At 46.4% G+C, this 17,596-nt stretch overlaps 2 protein-coding genes across 3 annotated transcripts; both read left to right on the forward strand.

The window, feature by feature from the left end:
* Positions 1-1,985: 1,985 nt before the first annotated feature.
* LOC142557084 (uncharacterized) lies at positions 1,986-9,101 on the forward strand. Of its 2 annotated transcripts, XM_075668675.1 has the most exons (3): positions 1,986-2,239; positions 2,373-2,412; positions 6,848-9,101. In XM_075668675.1, exon 3 carries the CDS (start codon positions 7,157-7,159, stop codon positions 8,651-8,653), a length of 1,497 nt encoding a protein of 498 aa, XP_075524790.1. In that variant the 5' UTR covers positions 1,986-2,239; positions 2,373-2,412; positions 6,848-7,156; the 3' UTR covers positions 8,654-9,101. The 2 variants fall into 2 exon arrangements, with proteins under 2 accessions (XP_075524790.1, XP_075524791.1); XM_075668676.1 differs by lacking the exon at positions 2,373-2,412.
* Positions 9,102-11,025: 1,924 nt separating this feature from the next.
* On the forward strand, positions 11,026-14,555 carry LOC142557085 (uncharacterized). The gene is made up of 2 exons (XM_075668677.1): positions 11,026-11,326; positions 12,448-14,555. Exon 2 carries the CDS (start codon positions 12,772-12,774, stop codon positions 14,260-14,262), a length of 1,491 nt encoding a protein of 496 aa, XP_075524792.1. The 5' UTR covers positions 11,026-11,326; positions 12,448-12,771; the 3' UTR covers positions 14,263-14,555.
* Positions 14,556-17,596: the final 3,041 nt, after the last annotated feature.

Here is a 17,596-nt window from a genome sequence, read left to right on the forward strand (position 1 = left end):
CATTGTACGTTCCGATGCACATTTGGCGCCAAATGCTTACAACAAGATTAAACCCACAAGGTTCCGGAAATGGAAATCTAAAGCACGACTTTGGAAATGTCAATGCACCTTTCGCATCAAAAGGTTATCAGAACCTTATACCCATAAGGTTACGGAATCGAAATCCATGCGCTCCGTTGATTACGCGGCCTCCGCGAGTTGCCGCGACGAGCCCGCTCGCCGTCAAAACGCCGTTGAAACTTTGTGCTCGCATGGGGCTCCTTGCGACATGTGACTCCTGGTGCATGCCCGTTGCCGCGAAATCCAGCCCGTGTTCGCAATGTAGGCGCTGAATGTCTTTTCGAGTTTGAAAAAGGCATGCTAGACAAAATCCAGAATGATTTCAGGCGCCGGGGGTTGTTATTGTCGGTGGTGCATGGCCAGCACGAAAAATTTTCGGGGGGGGATGAAGCTCCATCGCCCCCCCCCCCACCACTGGCTACGCCCGTGAAGCGTAGCCATAAAAAGTAATGGCAATATATGTGGTATTAGCCTTATAACATTCGATCTGTAACTTTATTTCTTAAGTGCCTTTTCACTAAACTTTATCTTTAGCTATGTCTTCAGTACTAGAAACAAACAACAAGTGGCACGCGTGCTGTGTTAGTAAAGTATAAATTGTGTTTTTTGTGAATTATTTGAATGTAATGTCGATTTTATCTTAACACCGAGATAACAGATCTGTGTTGGTACTAGGGACACATGCATATGGTATTTGAGGTCTCGATGCATCGAATGGTGGACTCGCAGGTGCTAAATTTACTTCGTCATGTGGATATTCGATTATGCCCGTTTCGACGACGTAACCGATTGAACCATCGCCTTCGGAAGCTGGGTCTTGCGGCAGGAACGTGCTATCTGACGTTTCTCTGATGGACGACGGCGTAGACGCGTCCCACGACAGTTTGCACGCCGGCTTGTAACTTTGTTATCGGCTGCCTTTTCCGTGCCACAGGACAGAAAGGTTTGTATTGGGAGCACAATCATCTTATCTCATCGCCTGTACCTGTTCTCGCCGACGTTTCTGTATCGTATCTTTTGCAAAAGTGGCAAATAAGGAGATTCTGCAACTCTGACGCCTTCATAGAATTCACAAACACAATATTATCTCTACAAGACCGAATGCCGTCAACACGCGCCGAACCCACCTTCGGATCAACAGTTTCATCCGGCATAAGCCGTCATGAATGCTGTTTCGCCTTGGAATCAAACGAACACAATCATTTAATATTTATTTAGGTCTTCGGTACTTCTTATTCTTACAGAGAAGAGTACGCGAACCTATTCACAAAAATATTCTGCACTCAAAAAATCATGTGACTGGAAATCAACGCGAGTTGATGTCACTCTGATGATAACAGGGGTTTACAGTCGATTTTGCGATAAAATGCTAGGGAAGGAGACATCACAGGCGAAATGAATTTGTGATGTTTCAGTCTATCCCTTGAAGACTGCGAACTCGCATCTACATTGCTCTCCCGTTACGCTTCGGAAGTGCAACAAGCAGATGCACCAACCTCAGTGTTTACTTAAGAAGTCGCCAGTCTGATCAAGGTACGTTACGCTAATTAACACGGGCAAATTTCATTTTTTATTCAAATAGGAGGCACAAACGACTGATATGTGGTTTATTTAGCTCACGTCAACAGGCACATTCTTGTAGCGTGAAAACATTGCCATCGGTGCTCTGTAGCTCAAAGTTCTCGAAAAACGTTTTGAAAATAATATACAGAAATACATTTTTAAATTCTAAAATTGGTTGCAATAAACCACATTATCACGCTACAGACGACGTTCTGTGATCTTTACTTTTATCGACCTTACACAACGCACATTTCCACGTTTAAATTTATTCACATCACCAGCTACGCCAGCGCCACGGTATGCGCAGCGGCTTACGGAAAAGACAAGCAGGTTCGTCAGACCAAACGCTATGGTGTACTTCGCCTTTGGTGTCTACCCGATTTCTACGGCGGGCGGCGGCGTGGACTCCTCTCACGTCAAGTTGCACGCCGGCATGTAACTTCGTTATCGACTCTTTTTCCCGTAGTAACAGTACAGAAATATCTGTATTTTGGAGCGCAATCATTGCCTGTCCCTGACGGAGTCCTACACGTGTTGCTTTCCTGAAGATAAGCTGAGCCCATTCGAAGCCTTCGACCGCAAGAAGAAACGTTCAGCGAGCGCCGTTCCGCTTTAGGTAAGCAACACAAATAGCCTGGATGTTTACGTATGTAAGAGTGGCAGTGGTATTAGCTGCCGCTTATAATCATCGGCCTGTTTCACTGACGTTAATGCACGTTGCGTTTTTTGTCGTGTCGTCTGCTCCACAGCTCTCTGACGTTTCTGCATGCCGGTTTTGCGTCAGCACCCGTAAGTAATATTAATCGTGTTGTTATTATCAGCAAAATCAGTTGCATATTGATGTCGTCGCTCAAAACTTTGTGAAGTGTTAGCCTGTCTTCCGACTCGGCTGTAGTTCGATTACGCAACTATTCTGCAAATTGCGCGCTTAGTCAGAGTGGTGATAACACGCACAGTAAATCATGACTGCCGCTTGAAAAAAAAGCAGTTTCGCTCGGGCTTCAACTATCACCCAAGTGCGGCGCTGCTGTAGACGTGTGGGTCGCCTGGGGCGTCTGACTTGTACTTGTGTGTGTGGGTGTGTGTGTGTGTGTGTGTGTGTGTGTGTGTGTGTGTGTGTGTGTGTGTGTGTGTGTGTGTGTGTGTGTGTGTGTGTGTGTGCGTGTGTGTGTGTGTGTGTGTGTGTTTATACCGAAGCATGCAAAAATAAAGCATGTTTTAAAAGCTCAGAATAGAAATCAGCCGGCATGAGAAAAAAGAAAGAAATTTTTCTCGGTAGCGAAAGCACTGATTTTGGTGAGGCTTGTTGCATTAAAACACTACTCTAGTTACTGTGGAAACTAAATGTTTAAATTACGCCAATTATTTTTCTTGAAAACAACAATATTCTAGAAAACTCGAGTATTATGTTCACAACAATGTAACTCGGTAATAAAGTTAGATAATACAATATTGTTAACTCCATCTTCTAATACATCTAAAGCGGACGATACTAATCTATTATAATTTATAGAGGTAGCACACAGCGCGCTTTCGATCGCGATCGAGCCCGGTCAGGATCGAATTTGTCGGTCGTGATTGGCTCACTTTCGCTAGCTGCCCGACGAAGCAAATCGCAGGCGACAGTTTCGATGCGGATCGCACTCGATCGCGGTGGAAAGTATACAGTTTACAACGCTCTGAAATATACCGCTAATTCGTCAGTAGGACTTTTTCAAAACACTCGTAGGCATTGTAATAATTTCACGCGGGCTGGGGCCCTATAAAATAAAACTATTCCAATCTATTCCAACATCTCGTGCATGCCCGTACATGTAACACACAGAAACTTTCTTTTATAACCCTTGGGCCGATTTTAACGAAGCTCTTGCGTTTAAGCGAGATAATTAAAATTTAGGTACTGTAGGGCGCAGAATTTTCCTTTGGACCCTGAATTTGTTTACAAGAACAACTACAATCGATAAGTTAAATAAAATGGGTGCACGGAGTTTACAAATTCCTAACTCTGCACCACAAACAGATATCGCAGTACGGTAAACTGCATCCGTTAGAGCATCGAAGCCGGACAAATTTCATGTCTGAATTTACATATTAATTTGTTACAGTGTTTACAAGGGGTTTTCAAAAGTCCTGTTCACATCAATATTGGTTGTGTATTTAAGAGCCATGCATACTATATCAATTTTATTCGCTTTAGATGTACTACTAGATGCAGTTTATAGAATTGTGATATCCTTTCTCATTGCTGAATTAGAGTTGTGAGCTTTATAGTCTTGTTTTTCTAGAGTTTGCAAATTTGAACATGTTTTATAAAATGATCGACGAACTAGGCAACAGATATGCTTTCTACAATCACTGTATATAGATTTTAACTTTTATATGCGACAAATCTCATCATATTTGATGCAGTGGTTGCAGACGCAAACGATTTCTGCTGTCTTATTCAGATAGGATCCCCTGAGCTAACGCCAACACGATGTGCATGAAGCCCTGGGAACATTGCAACCACAGATACGCGCATTTCAAGCCCGTGGCCCGACATGATGGCGGCGGTGGTGATCACATGAGCATTTCCTTTGAAATGCGTTGTTTTGGTGCCGCTGATGATGATGATGATGATGATGATGATGTGCCGTCACTCCGCGCGCCATCTGGCGAACGTATCGCAAAGCGGCGTCAGAGGTTCCCATTGGGTCCACCTGACAGCATTCGCACTTATGATATACGCTGGACTGGTCCCTACTGCTCTCCAACTTGAGATTGGAGCCACAAAAACGTCTGCCCTAGCCGAACGTACACCTACACCCAGAGCAATCGTAGTAGCCACGTGATCGCGATTCTTTCGCGCTCCCAACTCGAAGGTAAGAGTGGCTCCGCCCGCTCGGAGCAGTATACCACAGCGCTCTGAATGAGCCAGGCGAATGTGTTCTGAGCGCTGGATTTCGACCAGTCGAAGGTAAACTCCACTGCGTGAGCAGTCGATAGCGACCAGGTGAGTCCACCATTAGGGTGCATCTATACCTAGCCCTTAGAGCGGCATTAGAATCGTGGCTCGCGAATCCGGCACTTATCCAGTTCTAGTAATAGATGAAGACAATGAGAACGACACTAGACGAACTAGACACATCTTAGGCTGCAACCAATGTTTCTGCTAAGTTTTAAAAAAAACCTCATGCTGCATATCTAAACCCGCATCAGCATCAGCTAAAGTGAAACAATGATACTAAATCAGGAAAGATTTTGTTATATGCTGTCAATAGCTTTTGCAAGAACTTTGCGGTCTCTGTAAGTTGTCTTGCTTTGCGCGAAGGCCTCGTACATGGACTGAATAGGAATGAATAGTTCCACTGGATTTGTATTCGTTAAACCTTTGCTTCCATCGGCTCACTCATAAAATGACAAGGACAGAAAGCATCACAAACATTCTTGTCTTGTATCATCAAATGCCTCTGCGTTGACTTAGCAAACTGTAGGTTGCCTCATTGTACGTGGTGACCTCATACGTACATGAATCAGGTCGTGCTGAATGGATGCATTGGCTTCATATCAGTAAAACCTAGGCTTTCATTGGCCGAGGCGCAAGGTGAGACAACCAACCGACATTGCGTGCAATCATGTAATGCGTTTCCAGGTACCTTGTATGGCGTTTACATACTTTGGTTTGAGTCAAAGCTTCACACATCGTCTAGATGATGAAGAGGGCATAGCCTTCTTGCTAAGATGAAAAGAAGTAATGTATGTACATTGTGAATCCCATATGTTAATATAGTCATATATCGGTCATTCCAAATATGTTATATGTGGACAGACGGGTTTTTATTGAGACAGCATTATATGCCCCATTTCGCGAAAATCGTGGGCGGCCTGACCAAAACATCATGTCAGAAACGGCCGGCGGCGTAAAGAGTAACACGTCAAGAAATGTATTTAGAAAAAGTTTATTTCAACAAGAGACGATACGAACACTGAGTCACAATCACGGCGCAATTCCACCAGGACGATAATATATGCAAAGTACAAAGCATTGTATACGCGACACGTTTTCAAAGTAGTTTCCGAGTCCTCACTCACTAACACATAAGCGCATGGACATACGGAAACGCACAGTTAAACATAACAGGTTTAGAAAAAGTTTATTTCAACAAGAAACGATGCGAGCACTGAGTCACAATCACGGTAGAATTCCACCAGGACGATAACATATACAAAGTACGAAGCATTGTATACATGGCACGTTTTCAAAGTAGTGTCCCGGTCGGATTGACGTCAAATTTCTCAGTGTCTCACACATACACAACCCGGCATCGTGTCTTCCCTATATGGAAAAGCCCACGCAACACTTTTGATGATGTGTGGGTCACCGTCGTCATCGTCCTCTACCCCGCGCTCACGATCCGTCAATACGAAATGGCACCGCTGCGCTCCGCGTATCCATTTCTTGGCCAATCCCCCATAGTGTTTAGGAGCCACGTATGTGACAGGAGGCAACAACACTCTCGACGCTAAATCGTGATTTGGCAAATACATCAGCGCTAGCACATGTGACCACAAAGAAACAAGGACTAGAGACAAGCGTCTCGCCCTTGTTTTTTTGTAACTGCATGTGTTAGCGCTGTTTTATTTGTCGAATTAAGTATGCGCAAGCTCGCCCCGAAAGAAATTTTAATGCTAAATTGTGAGTATAGAAATGAGGTTTAGCACCGGCATGACATCTCAAAAAGAATGCCGTGCACTTTACAACGTGCACGACGACATGCGGTTGAATACCTGAGCGAAAACTGTTCACCAAATCGACTACAATGCTTTCGCATTCCCACACGTAAGCAGTCTTAAAAATGTCTCTGCCGAATTTTTGTATGGGATACACATATACACATATGTTAATGTACTGGATATGAGGGCCATTACGGTCGTGCCCTATACTACATATAATACATGTGCCCTTTATATATGGAATGGGTATAATATGGGTATAATTCAAGTAGGGTATGTGGGCCTTATCGACAGGGTCGACGAGGTGACTTGACCTTCGTCAGGGCCTGACAATTCCCTTATCGAATCATTGACTCCAGCCTGAGAAATTCTTTTTCGAACACTGCATAAGGACCGTACTCTGTCATCCGTCTTTCTTTTCTTACATTTACCACGTGTTCCTTTATACTAATTTACTTGTGAAATTTCTAATGTTGACAATCGTTCCTTCTTTTGTCTTCTTACACTTTAGGCATCATCCAACCTTCAGAGTAGTGCTGGCTCTCCCTCAAGACGTTTTTCCTGTGCTGCAAAGTTGCCTATAAGCAGCGCATCGTCGTGGACGCAAGAAAAAAGTCATAATTGTCGTTTATCTGCTTCTAGTAACGACATCTCACAAAGCGAAGGTTTTATGTCTAGAATCGTATCATCTTTGGGATAAAAACTTTGCCGCCGTGATTCGAAAAGTTCGACAAACTTCGCTTCACATGACGCCTTAGTTACTGCAAATACGACTCAATTGCACGTATATAAAGAAAAACTTTTTTGTGAAGCTTTGGGCATGGACGAAGGAGTCCGTAAAGAGGCTGACGCCCACGACGCTGATGTTAACGAGCTTTTTAGGAAAGGACTCGAAGAGCTCCGACACGAACAAGAACCGGAGAACCCTGGTGGTGTGAACAGTGAGCGCGCCCAACGAGGCGTTGAGCTCACGTACACCGAGAAGCTTTCAGATGAGGACGCTGGCGTGCTTCGCCGCATGTTGAGCACGGGCCCACCCGTGAAGAAGATTTGTATATGGGAAATGACACTGAATGCGTTCCGGATCGCATTTGATGACTTCCGAGGCTGCTCTTCGCTCGAAGGACTGGAAGTGCTTCACATTGAATGCGGGGGAGAAGATTGCAGCATCAAACTTTCCGGATTGTTCAGCAGCCTGCGTTCGTTGGTCCTGCGATGCGACAACATAGGTACTGAATTTGCAAAAGAAATTGCAAGCTATCTGCGAGAAAACAAGACACTTACGAAATTCAGTCTTTGGTACTCCTGCGGCGGCGACGAGGGGGCTGCAGCGCTCGTCGAAGCATTATCGGTGAACGAAACGCTGAAGAGCTTTACCTTGGCGCAGATGAGTTTATCGTCGGCGATCTTGATCCGCTTCGCCGAGGTGCTGGCATCCAACTCAACACTAGAGGTGGTGGACCTTTTCGACGTGTGTCCCGCGGAAAAGGACCAAGTGTCGCGTTTGTTTGAGACGGGACGGTACGCGAGCGCCTTCAAGAGGCTTCGATTCCTGTGGCCCGAGCAGCTCCTTCCGCTACTCACGAGGCTCCTTCGGGAACAAGCTTGCCATCCCGAGCTGTCCGTCAGCGTCACCTCCTCGGTCGACGACGTCGTTCTTCGGGAATTCTTCGATGCCGTAGCCGAGAACACGACTCTCCGCATGCTCCACTTTTACCCGAGCGAGAAAACATTCGACGCACTCGCGCGCGGCATCGCTTCTGTAGTGAAGCGTACGACGACGCTCCGGGAAATTTGCAACCTCATGGGCGTGGAACTCGGCAAAGAGCGGCAGCTTGTCAGCATCCTCGATTCCTTGAAAGAGAACCGCTCTGTCAGGACGTTCACAATGTACGCCGAATTGCTGACTGCGGAAATAGCGACGTCCCTGGCGGAGTTACTCGCTGTGAACAATACGTTGAATGACGTGGCCGTATGCGAGTATTGGGGAATCTCGCCCGACCAGGTAGAAACCATCCTGAAGGGTTTGAGGAATAACTACACCTTGACAGGTCTCATGGTTTCCTGGGACCCTGATGACTCCGATGGAATCCGTGAGATGGAAGAGCTTTTGAAGAGGAACGTTCGTCTCCAAAAGAAGGCTGCGGAGTTCGTGATTTCTGGCGGTGGTGACGTCAGCGATGTGGAAGGCGCGGATGCTTTGAAGAAACTGCACTCAAGCGCTGGCCTTGTGGAGAAGGTGCGGGAGCTTGCCGGCAAGAGCGGAGAGACAGCGTTAGAAGAAATACAGTCAGCTTTAGCTCGCTTATCTCCGTGAATGCGGCTCCTGTAAGAAGGCACATTTGAATGCATCTGCGATATCGTCGCCTCTCCGCTACCTCCGGCTGACTCGCTTTTGCGAAGTGGTGGGACAGTTGTCATGAACTATGTGCGTAGTTTCGTTGATTGTGTGTACATGTGGGAAGTAGGCGTCAATATGAATATTTTGGTGTGTGTGTTACAAATGAAGTGTTAATTTTGCGTAGTTTCTGATGTGCGAAGGGATGAATAAACGTGCCGAAAACAAGGTAATTGTTTGTATTGCGCCGTTTCAAAAAAGTATTAAAGGGTTCACTTGATTAAGCACACAGTTATCACGGCATGTAATCGTGCGCGCTCTTACCTTTTTTTACGTACTATTCTCTCTCTCGTTTCCAATATGTGTCGGAAGTGGTTAAGCCCTGTGTTTGCGTTGTTGGATAATAAAGAAGCGACAGAACCATGAACCCCTTATTTTCAAATATCTTCTCTCGTGTCTGCATAAAAGGCCCTACAGGGCTTTTTTCTAACCACTAAGTTCATATAGCAGCTCGCGAAATCCTCCCTCTATATACCAGATCCCAGTGACGACTTTTCAACGATAGCTGTTGTGGGCTCTTGACTTCCTAGGAAGATTTTTTTTTTCAGTACATATAACAAATTTTGACTATGCGTGATTACGAAACAATAAGTAAGGACGATGCAATAATACCTGAGATGGCGCACACGTTTGCAGAGCTGGCTTAAATACACGAATATGACCAAGCCGATGTGTCTATATGCATTACTAGTTAGACAAACGCTGAAGAGTACATTTGCACTCGAGTTGTCCGGAGTTGTTGACACGTACTGAAAGAAAAAAGAACGAAAAAAATTATACTGCTTGTTTAAGCGTATAACTTCTTCCTGGCGTCGACTTTCATTTATTCACGAGCAGAAGTATACATACCTTTGTAGAGTTATTGATTATTCAAGTTCGGAGTGCTGAGTTTACATTGCCATGCGTTTGTTGGATTGTGCCACTTATGGCCAAGTACTGGAAGCATCGTCTTCAGAGGTCTTGATGTGTGGGAACAACATTCTCTCCGATGTTTCTCTGTCACATTGGGCCTTGACAATGTTACAATGTGACAAAATTCACACATGTTAAGACGCTGGAACTGTGCCGCCGTCATCAACGCTTCACGAGCACAGTGACATTTGTCTCCAAAACACGTATGCGGGCATCAAGCGCCTAGTCGTCTGTGTGACCGATTTGATTCGTCTGTAGGAAGCTGAATCTCCATTGTGTTGACTGTTGTTTTCTCTTATAAGCACCCGAAAGGGATTATTTATTAATGAGCATATTAATTTCGACTTTTCTTTTTGTTGAATTAAGTAAAGGTCCTTAATCTAGAAACACCAGGCAGAATTCTGGCAAGCCTCGAAGCGTCCTGAATAATGTACTAGGATAGCTCCATACGAACCAGTTTCCCAGGAGACACATGTGACGTGACGTCACGACAGAGGAGGCGGTCACGTGGAACCAGGACATCGCGAAGTTCGGCACACAATTCGTCTCGCTCTGAATGAGTGTATGACACTGAATATGCTCGGTTTTCAAGAATTGTCATAATGTCCATCACATGAGCATAGCCTGTACACACCGTAGCATAGTTTCGTACGTTAACGGTAGTCTCAAGACGTTTAGAAATAATTCCGAGCATTAGCACCAATGAAGCCTCGCGTCTAGAAATTCCAAGAGTGCTAACTATGCGCATAATTATTTTATCTGTTATGAACGTTTCATTTTGGTAAGACAGCATAAGAGCGTATTCGTGCACTGTTAAGGCCCTTTTTTTTTCATTTATGCGCCCCCGTGAAGATCATCCGACTTCTTGAAAACAACGTGATTTGACGTAGTGACTAAGTCAGAAATGCCGGCCAGCTATGACATTTTACTCAGTTAAAAGAATGCAACGAACGACTCACGCGCGGTTTCTTTAGCTCACTACACGAGAGTGCGCCCTTGAACCGCATTTAGTAGCTTGCAAGCAACATAAGCACATTAGGTAATGAACACGTTCATTCGACAAAGTGCGGATCGAAGTTGCCGAAATATTCACTCAAGGGAGTTGCAATGTGAGGTTTATTTCATTAACAACACACTATCGCGCTCCCTATGAGTTACAACGGGCGACCGCTTTGCCAGGCACTCTCACGTCTATAGTTCAAACGAATAAAGAACCGTTCAATCAGCGTGGTAGTACGTGTGCATTTCCCTTCGTAGAGCGAATAATTGACAACGTCGGCTACGTTAGCGCTATATTACGTGCAGCGGTACGCTGAGGAGACACGCCTCACAGGACGTTGAGTCCAACGGTGACGCCACGTCACTGAAAGGTCGTTTTCTACGCAACTTTCATGACGGGCGGCTGACTGCGCTGCGCGGTCACCTCCCACATCGATATGCACTCCGGCGTTTAACGTTGTTATCGGCCGTCTTTCATAGTGCATGTAACGCACAATCCGTATTTTGTTGCAGTTATCTTATCTTTTCACGTGTTCCCGGTGGAGCCCCACACTATTCTCCGTTTTCCCGACAACAAGCTCAGTACACTCGCAGACGAGTGCGAGCGAAAACGTGCCGAAGTCGTCTCAGCGAACGTCATTCGTTCTTCGGGTGGACAACGCAGCCAGGGTGAAGATTTACGTATGTAACAGCGTTAGTGGTGATTGCTACCCCATACATTCAGTTCACTGCGGCCTGTTTCACTGACGTTAATCTACGTTTCGTTTGTTTGTAGTGTCGTCTGCTTATGGCTACAGTATTCGCCAGCACTCCGGTTTCAAATCAGCACCCGCCAACAATATTAACCCTAGTGGTGCCGTTATAAAATTCAGCTCCACGCTTATGCCGTTTCGTTGCGCAAAATCTTATTCGTTAGCGCGTCTATCTATTCGGTTGCTTGGCGATTACGCCAGTGCTGAGGATTGCGCGTTTAATCATAGTGGTGATAGTACACATAGTAAAGCACAACAGCCTCATCAAACGTGTAGATTCGGACGGGCGTTTGTACTATCCCTCAAGTATGGCACTGCAGTAGATGTTGGAATAGAGAGTCTGACATGCTTGATACACCGACAGCACGGTGGTGAACCACGCGCTCGAAAGGAGTAGCTGTGCTCCCTATAGGGAGCACAGCTACTCCTTTCGCAGTCACAGTACACGACTTTATTTGAAGATATATCTTCAAATAAAGTCGTGTACTGTGACTGCGAAGTTTAAATTACTTTACATCGCAAAAGCTCGTAGGTGTGTTCAATGGTAACAGCACGTATACGAGTCAGAGCCGTACGTAGTGAGGATTTCGTATCCCCCTGTGTGTGTGTGTGTGTGTGTGTGTGTGTGTGTGTGTGTGTGTGTGTGTGTGTGTGTGTGTGTGTGTGTGTGTGTGTGTGTTCTGGCGAGTTCAATGGCCGCGAATTTTCTAGTAACGTTGTGAAAAACCTGCATTCTTACGTGGTGTGTCTGATGCTCCCGCTCACACTTCGCGAAAGAAGTTGTACACTGAACTACAATATCGCTACAATTAATTTATTTTGAGCGATGTAAAAGATCGCTACAGTTGGCCTTTGAAATGCTGCTGATGGTGAGGAACGTTCATATGCAATTTAGAGACCGCCATACATAGTAACTTTAGACGTTTCGAATGTCACGACGATATCTTGTCACTTTGTCTTTTGTCCGTTTTTCCACGCGTTAGAATGAGTTTGATTTATGAAACTACTAATGTTGATAACCCTTTCCTTGTTCTTTCTTTATGCTTTCAGGAGTCATCGAGCTTCCGGCGTAGTGGTGACGCTCCCTCGAGACGCCTATCCTCTCCTGCAAAGTCGGTTGGAAAGACTTCATTTTTGCTGGCGCAAGGAAACACCAAATTACCTCTCACCAATTTCTGATAACGGCATCTCACGAAGCTGGGTTTCGCGGGAAATCGTATTCATGTCTACTTCAGTCTGTCAATTTTGAACTGATCACCGCTTCGGTTTGGAAAGTTAGACAACCTTCGCTCCTCTTGCTGCCTTATTAGCACGAGCACGTCACAATTGGCCCTCCGAAAGTACAAAGAAACACTACATTTGCACGTTGTTAAAATGGCCGACGCAGTCATTAATGAGGGCCACACCCAGGATACTGATGTGAAGGAGTTTTTGCGGAAAGGACTCCAAAGGCTTGGGCCCGTCGACGAAGTGAGCTCTGCCGGGGTGACCGATGAGAGCATACAACAAGGTGCCGACCTCGAATACATCGAGAAGCTTTCACAGAAGGATGCTGCCGTGCTCCGGCGGTTGCTGAGCTCAGGAACTCCCGTGAGGAAGCTGTGGATATTCGAAATATCGCACGGCGCATTCAAGGTTGCTTTCGACAACCTCGAAGAATGCCCTTCGCTGCAAGAAGTCCTCCTTGGAATTGACTGCAAAGACAAAGACTTGGACATCCATCTTTGTGGCGCATTTAGAAGTCTGCGCTCGTTGGACTTGCGCTGCGACAACACAGGGAGTGGATTCGCGAAGCAGATCGCACGTTATATCCAGGAGAACAAGTCGCTCAGAGAACTCAGCCTCTGGAACTCGTGCGGCGGCGACGAAGGTGCCGCAGCACTCATCGAAGTGTTAACGGTGAACGAAACCCTCAAGAGGTTCACCTTAGCTGCGATGGAGCTGTCTTCGGACACCTTGATCGGCTTCGTCAAGATGCTAGCATCCAACTCGACGTTGGAGCTGGTGGACCTTTTCGACGTGTGTCCCGCGGAAAAGGACCAAGTGTCGCGTTTGTTGGAGACGGAACTGTACGCGAGCGCCTTCAAGAGGCTTCGCATGCTCTGGCCCGAGCAACTTCTTCCGCAAGTCACGAGGCTTCTTCGTCAACAAGCGTGCAATCCAGAGCTGTCCGTCAGCGTCACTTCCACGGTCGACGAGGTCGTTCTTCGGGAATTCTTCGATGCCGTGGCAGCAGACACGACGCTTCGCATGCTCCACTTTTACCCGAGCGAGGACGTATTCGATGCACTCGCGGACGGCATCGCTTCCGTAGTGAAGCGTACGAAGACACTCCGGGAAATCTGCAACCTCATGCGCGTGCAAGAAGGCAAAGAGCGCCAGCTTGTCAACGTCCTGAATGCATTGAAAGAAAATCGTTCCGTTACGAATTTCACAATGTACGCCGAATTGCTGACTGCGGAAATAGTGACGTCCCTGTCGGAGTTACTCGCTGTGAACAATACGTTGAATGACGTGGCCATTTGCGAGTACTGGGGAATCTTTCCCGACCAGGTAGAAACCATCCTTCAGGGTTTGAGGAAAAACTACACCTTGACAGGTCTCATGGTTTCCTGGGACCCTGATGACTGCGATGAAATCAGCGAGATGGAAGAGCTTTTGAAGAGGAACGTTCGTCTTCAAAAGAAGGCGGCGGAGTTCGTGATTTCGGGGAGTGGTGACGTCAGTGACGTGGAAGGTGCGGATGCTTTGAAGAAGCTGCACTCAAGCGCTGGCCTTGTGGAGAAGGTGCGGGAGCTTACCGGCAAGACCAGAGAGGCAGCATTAGAGGAAATACAGTCTGCTTTAGCTCGCTTATCTGCGTGAATGCGGCTCCTGTAAGAAGGCATATTCGAATGCATCTGTGATATCGTCGCCTGTCTGCTACTTCTAGCTGATGCTCTTTTACAAAATGGGTGACAGTGGGGATGAAATGCGTGTGTAGTTCTGTTGGTCGAGTGGGCCTCATGTGGAAAGTAAAGGTGTCCACATGAATGTTTTACTGTATATGTTACAGAATGCGCGTACTATTTCTTTGTGCATGATTGACCTAACACTTTATTTTACATAGTACTCTGTGATATGCGAATGAATGAATAAACTATGTTAATAAAGGTGAATGCGTGCAGTGCGCTGTTTCAAAGATGTAGAGTTCAATTACTCAGACATCCTTTATGGGCTCGAGTCGAGTGCACTCTTGTGTTTTTTTCCTATATCTTCTCTTATTTTCTATAAGCGTAGGAAGTGGCCCTTGCAGTTTGTTATGTCTTGTGCTTTTTGTGATGTGAAATATAACAAGCAAGTGTCAGAACTACGAACACTTTAATTCTTGATCTGGCATAGAAAGCACTGCATTACATTTTTTTTAACCACTCACTTCATACAGAACCTCATTAAGTTCTCTGCTCAGACTTCCATATCCTTGCGATCATTTTTCAGCCATAGCTGAGGTGGGCTCCTGGCTGTCGAGAAAGAATGCACCGTCGATTACGATACTTCCTAATGCGAAATTTGAGTGCAGCTCTATACGTGTTTTCATTCCGCGATATATTGGCTGGCGCGGATAACCTGTCTCGTGCGGCACGCTGCAAACGGAACGAAGTGTGGCGCGACTGCCTCGCTAATGTGGAGATTGCGAGAGGCAGCGCGTGGGTGACGCGTGGACGCGATTCAGAGCAGCCGGCGGAGACGGACAGCAGCTCAGGCAGCGCTTTGTTTCCATATATGGTATCCATGGCGTCATAGATGAACCGACGACGCGCGCTACTCCGGCGCTATTTCGTAGACCTCGTTGCCGCAGATCCTGTCTTGCGCGGCACTACGCTACTCGCGCTTTCATCATACCCTCCTCCGCTTTCCTCGTCGCTTTCTCTTCCCTATCGCTGTCCCTCCTTCTCCGTTGCGCTTCGCATTCGCTCTTTCATCCTTTGCTGTACTCGTTCGCTGGGTTACGAGGGACGCCGACGCTCGCCGCAGGTACGGGCGCCTAGAAGCTCCGTTCTAAAGAAAGCTTTGTTCAGTGCATTACATAATTTTTGGTAAATACGATGACGACATCAATGACGATAGTGTGCGCTGTTTATACAACGAGTGTACATCGATGAAAATTTGAAAGCCAGTGTGTGTCACATCTTTTACGCTCTATCCACGGTTTCCCGACTATCATGCACCAAGATTTAAAAATATGCAAATCCCACTTATCTGGACAGAAGCAAGTTAATGTTGTTGGCCGTCGCCCGGAGATACTCGGATTATTTTTGCTTTTCACCTGGTTATATAATTAGTGTTAAATATTTAACTTCTCAATATTATAGTTAGATGAAATGTGCCAATGAGAAAGATTTAGAAAACATGAAAATATCGAGGTCATTCCGGCCTGGGAAGGCAGATGACCGACAGAGCTGTAAACGTCAGGATAAGGAAACTTGTGGTAAAGACTTGACTGCATCACTCATTGTCACTTTGTAACGACAGTCACAATGACTTCGTGATCATAATGATATATGCTCATCTGATATACACATATTCTCTGAGAATGTCAAATCGATGCGCGTACGCCGCAGAGTGGTCGGTTGGGCCGGATCGGTGTGGCATCGCAAGCGAAATCTGTCTAACACGAAACGCATAAACCACTGCGTTGTCGGTCACGACACGTCCACATTGAAACCACCGATAACTAACTACAGGGGTAGTGTCATCGCAACTAACCCACGGAAAGTGAGAGCCATGAGCCTTAAGCGGCTATGAGCCATTGCATTTTAAATGCGTAAGCATTTATATGCTTACCCAACGAGAAAACCGTCCGTCCCGTAAGACAAATGTAAGCCGATCACGGGGGTACTGCGACACCGGGCTGACCCGTGGCGTAGGTGAAGCTGGCTCCAAGCGCACAGCAAAGTTGAGCGAAAAGTGCATACGTTCTTTGGAATCACGCACACCGTATGGATAGAGCCCGCAGCAGTGAACGCCTTTGCCTTCATGCTGCCTGTCGCTTCGACGCGAACGAAGTGGCGAGAACACATCGCTTACAAATATCTCAGCACAAGCCGCTCGCTGCCGCTTTTTGGGCTGCTGAGCACAAGGTCGCGGGATCTAATCCCGGCCACGTCGGCCACATTTCGATGGGGGCGAAATGCGAAAACACCCGTGTACTTAGATTTATGTGCACGTTAAAGGACCCCAGGTGGTCGAAATTTCCGGAGTCTTCCGCTATGGCGTGCCTCATAATCAGAAAGTAGTTTTGGCACGTAAAACCCCAGAATTTAATTTTGACTTAACCCTGCCCCTTTCGCACATCCCTTTCAAGATATGGGCCCGCGCGCCTCTCTTCAACGCGAAGCGGCGAGAACACAGCGCTCGAAGATATTAGCACTCGACACACTCTGTCCACATCGCAAATCGCTTTCAAGATATGGTCCTCGCGGCGCATAATGGTTCGACGCGGATGCATAAGGCGATAAAGAGTGGTATCGCCTTATAATGATCGGAACGTCATCAGTGCAGTTGGCGCCGCCACCTGTAAGTAGTTTGCTTGCCTCATCGATTCACCTTGGGCCACCGTCTGCAGCAGTTTTGTGTGTCCGCAGCGCTGTCGTTTATACCGGTGCTATCAAGTTTCATAACGTTGATATTGGCACCGGGCTGAGTGAAGATAATCAATGTACTACGCATAATTAGACTACTCGCAGAGGAGTTCCTGCGTGAATTTTTTTTTGCTTGCGGAGGTATGAGCCATTGCTTAGGGGTGTGTGAGACATTGCTTACGGGGGTACGAGCCGTTGATTTTGACACTGTTAGTATGTTAGTAAGACGCTGTTATGTATGTTGTATGCGTGATTCGAAAGAATGTGCGCATTGTTCGCTTCACTTTGCTGGGTGCCAGTAGCCCCGGCCTGCCTGACGGGAATATGAACTATTGCATTTTTTTCTTGCTTAGGGGGGTATGAGCCATGGATTGATGATGATAGTTTTTGTGTGAGGGCACAAAAATTTTATGGTACCCTAACCATATACAGCTCCGCTGTAAAACTCCCGATACAGCTTTCTGTTTATCAATGCGTGCTATCTAAAAGCGTTTTCCCGAGCGGGAAAATAGCCCGCGATTACACGCAAAATTACCGTGCGAGCGGCTGCTCGAGCCACTTTGCGTGTAATCATGGGC

The sequence above is a fragment of the Dermacentor variabilis genome, chromosome 9 (genome assembly GCF_050947875.1).
Source record: "Dermacentor variabilis isolate Ectoservices chromosome 9, ASM5094787v1, whole genome shotgun sequence".
Taxonomy (NCBI): Eukaryota; Metazoa; Arthropoda; class Arachnida; order Ixodida; family Ixodidae; genus Dermacentor; species Dermacentor variabilis.